Source organism: Strongylocentrotus purpuratus, unplaced genomic scaffold (genome assembly GCF_000002235.5).
Source record: "Strongylocentrotus purpuratus isolate Spur 01 unplaced genomic scaffold, Spur_5.0 spur5_scaffold_14, whole genome shotgun sequence".
Lineage (NCBI taxonomy): Eukaryota > Metazoa > Echinodermata > Echinoidea > Camarodonta > Strongylocentrotidae > Strongylocentrotus > Strongylocentrotus purpuratus.
This window is the reverse complement of record NW_022145599.1, coordinates 4,065,863-4,076,253: the sequence shown is the minus strand read 5'-3', so window position 1 is coordinate 4,076,253 and position 10,391 is coordinate 4,065,863. Positions and strand designations below refer to the sequence as shown.

The 10,391-nt window shown below is 36.4% G+C and overlaps 1 protein-coding gene across 1 annotated transcript; it reads right to left on the bottom strand.

Moving 5' to 3' along the window:
• Nucleotides 1-4,583: 4,583 nt before the first annotated feature.
• Nucleotides 4,584-10,169, bottom strand: LOC577333. The gene is made up of 4 exons (XM_003728146.3): nt 10,028-10,169; nt 7,677-7,906; nt 6,968-7,183; nt 4,584-6,408 (listed from the first exon to the last, which is right to left on the bottom strand). The coding sequence occupies exons 2-4, from the start codon at nt 7,879-7,881 to the stop codon at nt 5,258-5,260; spliced, it is 1,572 nt and encodes a 523-aa protein (XP_003728194.1). The 5' UTR covers nt 7,882-7,906; nt 10,028-10,169; the 3' UTR covers nt 4,584-5,257.
• Between the last annotated feature and the right edge of the window lie 222 nt (nt 10,170-10,391).

Sequence of the window (10,391 nt, the reverse complement as noted above, 5' to 3'; positions counted from 1 at the left end):
TCATGATGATAATAATTTTTTTGGGGAAAAAAAAATCATTTATATAGCATGTTTACCGCATGGTTCCTTGTCATCCAGAGTGTATTACATCAAATTCATTTACTTTTCCCTGGCTTGTAAAATTACTTTCGCATTGGAAAAGTTGTACTAGCATTAAATGTTTTCCGGATCATTTATGAATTCAATATCATCTAGTTTGAGAGAATCCAATGAGTAATCGCTAAATTCTCTTGGTTTAAGTTGTGGAAGTTTCTTATTTGTTATTCTCTCTGTCATAATTATTTTGATTACTCACAATGAAACTCTTAATATCGAACTATGATCATACATATACCATACGGAATATATAGGTCTATAGCCTTTCCTGTGTCGGAAAATTAGACCGTGCACATTTCGTCAGATGCCTCAATATTGTCGTCATCGTCACCAATCAGTACTAATAATGTTTTTGTTAAATCACAGAGTGCCTGGAATGAGCCCTTAACTTCTACTTAACGTCTACTTAAAATAAATGTACTATCTCTGTCTTTTTCTATCTTTCTCACATGGAGAGCATTTATTTTCATTTACATCCTCGCTCTGTCTTCCCCTTTCCAGCTTTCCCCCTCTCTCTCTCTCTCTCTCTCTCTCCCTCTCTCTCTCTTTCTATCCCTTTCTCTCTTCTCTCTTTATTATCACTCCTACTTGGTCTATATGGTTTTACAGTTTACAGTTCTACCCTACCTCCGAAGGACTTTGTAAATAACGAAAGTCCTTTATCAAGATCACTTGTGATGCTCCATTGACTTGGTTTTGAACCTGGGGCCTGTTTCATTAAACTTGTCATCTATAACTACTGCTAAATTTCTATGACGAATTTGCTTTCAGCCAATCAGATGCCATGATTTCAGTAGCTTATAACAGTAGCTTGTAACTTGTTATTGATAACAAGTTTTATGAAACCGGGCCCTGGTACTAAGCGGAGGGCCAACGGCGAACCACTTGGTGTCACCTCCTCACTCCTGAAGAAGAAGTGAAAAAACCTCATGGATTTGATCGTTCTATAGCATCACTATAACATTTTGGATGGGGGCTGATGCGAACATAGTTTGCTGACAAGATAGCGGCATTATCCTGGCTGTCCAGAACGCCATCAATAAGGGGCGAGGCACATACATGGATATAGTCTGTATATCTACTTCATCTAGACTTAATATGATGCACGATTGCACACCATGACTTGCTATAACCTTAAGAGAAAATTGAAGGACACTCAGAAAATGATGGGATGCTGAGAAAGATATTGTTTTTTATTCAGAAAAATCTAAATGCGCATTTACAATGAGACAAGAAAAGAGAAATTGATGGGATGCTGAGAACAAGATTGTTTTTTATTCCGAAAATCCAAATGCGCATTTACCATCAGATAATGACATGAATTAAATTGTGAAGAAAATGGACAGAAACCCTGTATACAGGGCTATCATGATTACGGAGCGGACGTGGGGATTCTTTTTCTCCAGATAATTTATGATGCACAATATTTTCCCTTAAAAAAAATGTTGGATATATCACAAATACATTTCGGTTGGGGAAAAAGTCCTTTCCCATATCATAAATAGTTTGAGATTTAAACAAAAGATTAAACAAAAGAAAAAGAAGTGATTATAATGCAAAGAAGTTCGTAATTGCGAAGAAAATGATGGATAAATGCAGTACATGCATGTATTTTGGGGATAAGTGTGGAATAAATGAAACATCACAGATAATGAATTGTGAATTGTGGAAGTCAAGTAAATAACTTTTGGTCGCTATAACTTCTCACTGAAAGGAGATAAAGGCCTCTCTTTTGCACAAAATATTTTATTGGTACACAGGACCATTCTTGGTAAGTTACAAAAAAGGACACCACTCTAACTTTGATTAAAAATTGCGATGTTAATCAATCCCAATTCTGCTGAAATTGCTATCAAAATATAGATAATTTAATTATCTTTCACATGACACCAAACTCAACGTAGTCTAAGGTTTCCTTGAAATATCATTGCCAAAATACAATTTTTCGTCAAAAGGTCCGCTTTTTTGGACGCCCCTTAAGATTTCGGGGTGTTCGCTACAAATAAAAACACCTCTGAAATATTGTGTATTATGATAATATCTTTCAAAAAACAAGGTGTGCTTAGTTTGTGTGACAGTAGCAATCAATTAAAAACTAAGCATGATATTTGACTTTGTCTCTCCACTTATACTGACCTCCCGGCCGCAAAAATGAGCCCTCACGGTGGTCTGGTCATATCAAAGGCTGAATCTAGACGGAATTATTGCAATATTTCAGAAAACATGTACAATTTCAACAGATCTTTATCATTATATACACTATGTCTTGCTACTTAAATGTTATCATGATGTGTTTTGAACATTGGAATTCACCTTCGAAATGAATATTTCACTTTAAATACATCTCACATCATTATGCGATATAGATTTGATTACTTAATATTTATGTATCATGTATTCATTGCATTTTAATGGAACTGACATTTTATGTAAAATATTTATTTACAAACCTGGAATGTACGTTTGCTCACTTTTAACCATGTATGCTACCAGATTCATTCCTGCTCAAATATATACTCAGTGAGTATATTGATATGCCTTGATAGTTATAAAGAAGAAATCGCTAATCTGACTATGCCTTGATATTTTCAATGTTTAACACATGACGAATGGTGCTAATTTTACCAGAGAGATTCTTCAGCACTTAATCAAAATAACGTATTTTGACGAAGAAAAAAAAAACGTTGTTATTCTTGTATAGCGATATACGCAGCAAAAAAGGAAGTAGGGATTTCGCTTTTTTCTATGTATTATCGATTAAGATTAAAGACATTACTAATCTTTTTTTTCGTGAAAAAATGTGTATCTGAAGTTTTCAATGAAATGTTTTAAACCAAGCACTCCTAACAAAACTGCATTGTTAGAACATACCTTCATTGACCTCAATATTCCTCTGTATGTCTGTCTGTCTTTATCTTCTCTCTTTACCCCACCTCTCTCTCTCTCTCTCTCTCTCTCTCTCTCTCTTTCTCCTTATCCCCATTTCACGATTTCTCTCTCTTTTATGACAATGACTCTTAATTTGAGAAGCTTTGCTTTGCACCATTACTCATCTCATAGCGTATGGTCATATCATACCGTAGCTGGGCTGAATTGATTTTGTGAAATAACGTAGGTACGGTACCGTTCTGTTTTTTTAAAGCCATTTACACAGAGCTTTTAATGGAACAATGCCGTATTGCTGTATTGCTTACTTCAGTGTAGTAAATATTATGTTGAGGCACCTAAATTAGTGTTTTGTCGGATTAAGTTACACTTAACTTATCATCATCGTCATCATCATCATAACGGTGCAATTTAAATTTCAAATTAGGTTGTTGTGAAGATATTTATGATCCTGTCGTACCGGGAATTTATCTTGGGCTAAATTTATCCTTTTTTGGTAAATTTACCTTTACTTTGGTCATACTGACAAATTTATATTTACCAAGTTCAATTAAAATGTATCACTACTGCATTATGTGACTACTGTTAAATGTTATTAACCATGTCAAATTGAGTTTTACAGTGCTATGAATTCATTATTAACTTGACTGTATTTGCCATTTTCTTTACCAAATACTGCATTTTAAATGTATATTATATTATTATTAATGGTTACACAGTTTTATGAATGTTCAAAATCTTGTGACTCTACTTCATTATTTAATAAAGCTGTATTTCACAAAGAAGTTGAAGTTGTTGCTGATAATTTATTTATTCTTCATAAAATTGAAAGACTTTGTATGGTGACAAAATATTGTTTACATAGAAAATACAAACCATTACCATTGCAAATAAATTTGAATTGTGAATACGAAGATCAATGTGTATAAAATCTCATTAAAATTTCAATAGAAAAGAACTGTTGATCCACTTCGAGAAATAAGGAGAAGACACAATGATCAGAATTGTGAACTATACTACACGATGCATACTTCATCCCACATAATATATGGTGCTTTAAATTGGCAACAGGAAAACGACACTGATTGAATTGCACATCCTTCGCATTCTTGCTTAAAACAACGATAAACATTTTAAAAGACTTGATAAGTGGGAACAGTAGGGCACCGTCCTGTGCTAAATTTTAGCCCCATACCACCTCTGGTGTACAAAAATATATTTACTTGCAGATCAAGTTCAAATTAAAGAATATGTACAGTGTTGAATCAAATACTTAACCACGCTCTAAACAGCTGTATAGCAATGGACATAATGTAAACAAGATATCTTGGCATCAGTTTGTAATGATTTCAGGTGAATATCAGGGGCGCAATATGGACAAGGTCCTGAGATCTCTAAATTTGCTGATAAGTACTAGCATTTGGGAAAGGAGGTAATACCCCTAGTCCTACTCCATTCCCAAATAAAGAGGAGATTGAATTTCATGAAATACACATATACATTTCTGTAGTTTAAATACTGCCACATGTACAATAACACTATTTTCATAACTCCTATTAAACTACAATATAGAGAAAGTGATATGCCTACACATCTAAAGACAATTCAAATAGTGAGGAGGATGTTGGAATAAAATTTGCTAACAAATAAGCATGGAATTTGCCAGACCCCCAAAAAATTGGCTTACAGATTTAAGAAAGTTTAAAAATTATTTAAAAATAAAAACATCCCACTTTGGAATTAAATTTGCAAGACAAGGGAATGAAATCTTCATATCTTAAAATTTTCTGAAGGGTAAAATTAAAAATGAGTATTAACAACAACAATTAAATAAATGTTTTGAAAGGGTTTCTCACCCTACATACACCATCTCTTATAATCCCACAAATAAAGAACAAGATGGGGTTCAATATTATATTCTTACAAATTACAATCAACTCATAAGATATAATTTGATTGTAGTAATTCATTTCACATTCTATAGACTTCATCCTGAGTTACTTCAGATTTAGTAATCAACAGGTTAAAAAAAAAAATTAAGGATCATTTCTATGCAATGGTTAGTTACCTAGTTCTCGTTTTAAATCACCTATTTCACATTTAAGATAAAAGACACACGCATGCTCTATTGAGATTAATAATTGTATTTCAGTGCAAGATACCCTTTGCCTGAATACTTCATTTAAAAAAAAAGGATAGAATTTGGTCTTAGATCGATTTTGTAAATGACGTTTGCTTTGTTGTATTGCATAAATTACTTTATAACCTTATTCATCTATTCATTTAAATCAACTCTAGCTAATGAATTGTAAAATTCATCATGGGCTGGTTTATCTTCAATGGAACATAAATGGATAGCATCAACAACTTGAGTTCCTAAATGCATCTCTGAAAACTTAGATTTCAAGTCCGAGGTAAAAATGGGATGTCCATTTGCTTCATCCCGGGGCATTTTCATGATAGTGAGATGGGGAACAAACTCATCTCGAGTCCCCGTCAGGCTGATGCCAGCTTTGGTAAGCGATGTCCGCAAAAAACGTGTCATTTTCTCAAGAGCGCGATCAGCCTCGGGCGGAGAGTAAATGATCCGGTCATGGAACGTGTCGACTCCATGGAACCTCATCATAGTGACAGGGAGAAGCATCGATGCCAGTTCAGGTTGGATGGTTTTCAGAACAGAGAGGGCGGTGTTGATCTGTGCCTTTGTGGCGAGTTGGAGCATACACAAAGTAACATGAAGATGGGAGAGAGAGGTGAGATACGTTGAAGCCAGAGGATCTATATTGGTCATGTGACTCTGGATCTCTTTGACGTGAGTCTTGATATCCTCGCTGGTAATCTGAATCCCGATGAAATAGTTTGGCCGTGACCTGTCTATTCTCCTTCTCACTACCTTCCCATCATCAACCACCATCCCAACCCCCTCATCGTCCATTCCCTCGCCCCCCATCTCGTTCACCTCCTTCTCGCTCCTACCATTCTGCTCCGTATCATTCTCCTTGGCATACCTCTCCACCACCTCCACCACGGTGAGTCCACTCCCTAACGATCCAAACACATTGTCCAGTCTCACCCTCTTATCCCATACCACCTCGTCCTTGTACTTAAAGTACTGGATGCGATGCTTGGGGATAGCTAGGGTTAGGTGGTCCACCTCTGCAATGTCTCCCCAATAGAACGCCTGAAACGGTTGCTCCACGACCCCAATGAATCGATCCAAGTAACCGACGATGAAGTGCTCGGGGTTGAGCTGTTTGTCCCACTGGATTCGCTTGATGACATCAGTAGCGGTTTTCATTGGAGGTTTCTTGGTGTCTCGCCCAAACTGAGGAGTCTCGTCCTGTTTCTTACCCTTGTTCTTCTTTGATTCTTTCTTCTTCCTCTTACTCTCAGCATCAGTACCTGCTATGCTGGACCAATCACTCTCTGTAATCAAGCAAACATATAATGCTTTCTTCAAAGATTTGCAAGATTTTATATCTATCTCTATGCCTTGAATTCTCTTAGTAATTACTTATATAGATATAAAATACATTCCTTCTCACAAAGTTTCAACTAAACCATTTGATATATTACTGTTGGCTGATGTGGAATTTTTGGTTTTATTGTACAATGACGACAATATAGTCTTTCACCAAATGGTTGTATAGGCTTGTCCAAGTTGGAGTAGTCGTAGTCGTAGTCAAAAAGTTCATTCCTGTTACAGGATAACCAAAGGAGATCAACAAGGTGTTATCTTTATAATTCTTTTGATCTGATCTAACATTTGCTAGGCTCTATTTCAACAAAGATATATGTTGAGATTAGGGTTGGAAATAGGATTAGTATTAAATAAAGTGTTAGCTCTGGGCCTGAAATTAGGAGGTTGGTCAGTGTACACAGGTAATTCATGCAGAGCAATAATTGCTAGAACATGAATAGTAAAACTTTGAAATACTATTAATTTCAATCTTACCGAATCATTTATAAGAGCTATTTTCCTCACCTGAACTACTTGAAGATGACTCGTCTCGGTGAGAGCCTTCAAGGTGATCCCTAATCCACTGTTTGGCGCCCTCTACCACTGAGTATAGATGAGGTGTCCCAGCATTCTCCTTGGCTATCTGATAGAGACAAACAAGGAGGACAGCGATGTTGTCCTGTGACATGGTGTCAGGCAGGGAGACCATCTCTATCCGAGGGTTGATTCTTGGGTAAGATGCTAGATTGAAGGAAACAATCAGAAAGGATCAGAAAATTACTTTGTGTATGTGTGTAAATTCAATTGATGCATATACATGTAATATTTTATTGTCAAAACACAAATGACAGATCAATCAAACCACATGTGTTGTATATGCAAATCATTCAAGACCATGGTAATGTCTTTCAACTAATTTTCCTTGAGAACTACCGGTACTGCAGACTTACTTCTTTAAAAAAGGGGGTGATTTCTTTCCTTTAAAAAATAATTTTAAAAAATGGAGATCATTTTGCAATTCTTGTCTAAATATGTAAGTATTTGCCAAGTGGACACAGGCAACAAATAAATACAAAAAGAAACAAACTATTAAGATAATCAGTTTGCTTGAACTACCAATTACATTCATTATGGTTAGTTTAATCGACACATTCATGCATAATTCACCCTTTATCTTTTAGATTGAAAATATTGAATTGAAATGCCCATAAGTCTTTCCATGATCTGTACATACCTGGTAAAGAGAAGCTCAGTCCTAGTGGCATGTCAACAGGTTTAATGATGACCTCACAAACATAGTTTGACTTCAGGTCATTGTCATGGCAACCAGATGTCTCGATGCTGAACTCTCCATCCCCTTGGTAGATTGACCTCAAGACTTCTAACTCTCCCTGTATATCATCGGACAAAGATTCCTCACTGCTCTCGACCCCTGCCATGATCTCCGTCTAGCTAATCAAAAACCTAGAAAATAAGGAAAGAAAAATGACAATGATAATGTTTTGGATTAATTTAGCACCTAATAACATGTTTCAAGTCTCTTAGCAGTTTACAGATATATTATAACCCCTGTCATCATATTCAAGCTTGCTCGCCTCCTAGAAAGCATTAGGTGACTATTTAGAAGTAGTCATAATGCTGAACAAACCACAGTAACTTTCACATTTGATCAGGTATGCATTTATCCCTTGGCCTGGTGGAGGGAAGCAATATAGACGAAATGTATTGCTTAAAGATAAAGACTAGTTATGATCATGCGATTGCATTGTGAAAGAAACGTTGTGGAATCGATCAGAAAAGGTTGATCATCTAGCATATAGCTATTGGTGTGTACTGCAAGGTTCTGAAATAATCAAAATGATAAGAAATGTGGCCCAGTCTTGATAAAGTTGCAAGCACTGTACACAGAAAGATGTATATGGGACTACCCCCACACGTGCGCAACATGTGCGTTATATCCATCAGGTCCAAATAGATATAATAATTTACCAAATATATCAATTAGTAGGCGGTTTCTCAGCAAAATTTGTATGATCACGTATTAGTCAAAACATATTCTTTCACATGATTGGTAATAAGAGCTTCCATTTCATTTTTCGAGAGGGGGGCGTTTCCAAAACTGGTCTTTACCTAAGGATCATCATAATATTATCTTATTCTTGGTTATTTATACAGTGCACATATCCACCATGCATGCGTGCTCAAGGCGCTCCAACTATTATACCCCGGCTCTGCTAGTGCTATGCCTAGGATCAAATCCATGACCTTTGTATCTCTCGTCAATTGCATAAACTATTCATATATATTTTGATGCAGTGACAATGTGAAGACTCCTTACAATTGACGTTTGGTAAAATGGTATGAAATTGCGAATACCAAGCAAGAAATATAAGGGAGCGTTTGCCATAGAATTCCTTTCCAAACTTCCAAACTGATCGAGTCAAGAATAAAATTGGACAGAACTTCACCACCTGTTCACAGAAATATTGAATCATCCAACATGTACACTGTAAGGGGCTATTTGTTTTCAGATTTTTTTGAGCTTTTTATTCTGGAGCTGGAGATGGAGAGCTGTCAGAATTAGTACAACTCAATAGTCGACGGCGGATGTCTGCGCCGGACTTGGACGATGCGTTCCGTGATTGAGCCCCGCCACCCGCCGCACAGTGGGCCAGGGAGGAACCAAAGTGCGCCAAAACTCATGTTTGGGGATTTATTTTTTATAAATCCAGAGGAAATGTTTGGATTTCCAGGGATTTTCGCTTAAATGTTACTACTAACATTTTCTCTGATGTCTAAGCTTTAAGCTGATACCAGATTTGGCTTCCCGATTCTGCCCCACATTTTTTGGGGCAATGTGGCAAGGGAAATCGGCTCTAACACAACAACGGGCAAGTAAAGTTCTGGCAGCCAAATTTGGTATCAACTTGAAGCTTAGACATCAGAGAAAATGGTGGTATTAAAATTTAAGCGGTACACCGCGGAGATCTAAACATTCCTTCTGGATTTATAAAAAACATGGATAATTAGTCCATTTTTCAGTGAATTACCCTATAAGATATCATGAAGATTGTGTTTCTATTAACTTTAACCCATTCATTCAACGAAATGAACTATCAGGAATATGTGAGAGCAATTTCATATCAATAACTTAAAAACTCCCATGTTGAATTGAAAGATTTATAAAATAGGTCTAGACTAAGTCACTTTTGCACTAAAACTGCGAATATGTAGGCTTTTGCTGTTTGAAGTAGTAAATTTATACCCTTACTGTGCATACCGGAATTAAATATTTCACTGAGGTATTCCTCTATGTATTACCTTTCAACTGGGCAAGAAAAAAATTGAAAAAAAAAAATCACCCAAACTTAGTTTTGGCCCACTTTGGTTCCTCCCTGGCCCACTGTGCGCCGGGCTCCACTGCAGCGCGCTCTCGTTGGCGTTGCAGAGCCCCATGACGTTACAAGGTAGTCGGGCATTCATGTAGGCCTAGTAGCGTAGCTCGTAGCACACGCTCTCTCACTCACGTTTCCACCTAATTTTCATGAATTATATTGAGAAAATAAGTATTAGGAAGTAACTCACCTAGATAAAACCTGAATGAGGTAACTGACTGTCTCTCTTCTATGAATGCCATCCCCAGCAGCAACTCGACAATAAATACCAATAACAATCTATATTTAGCTAATGACAAGCAGACACCCATTGCTTACAGTTGCGCAATATCCAGGAAAAATAAAAGTAATAAGAGCGCCACCTTTTGACGAAAATGTTAACATTTTAGTACGTCTGGATCTCAGAATGCATGATTTCAACAAGGAGTGGTTTATATTAAATTGATTGATTGATTGATTGATTTTATTCGCAAAGCCTCCAACACACAACAATATAAAATAATAACAGATCAAATTTAAGTCAGCCTGAACAGGATAACCCACGAAAGCTCGAG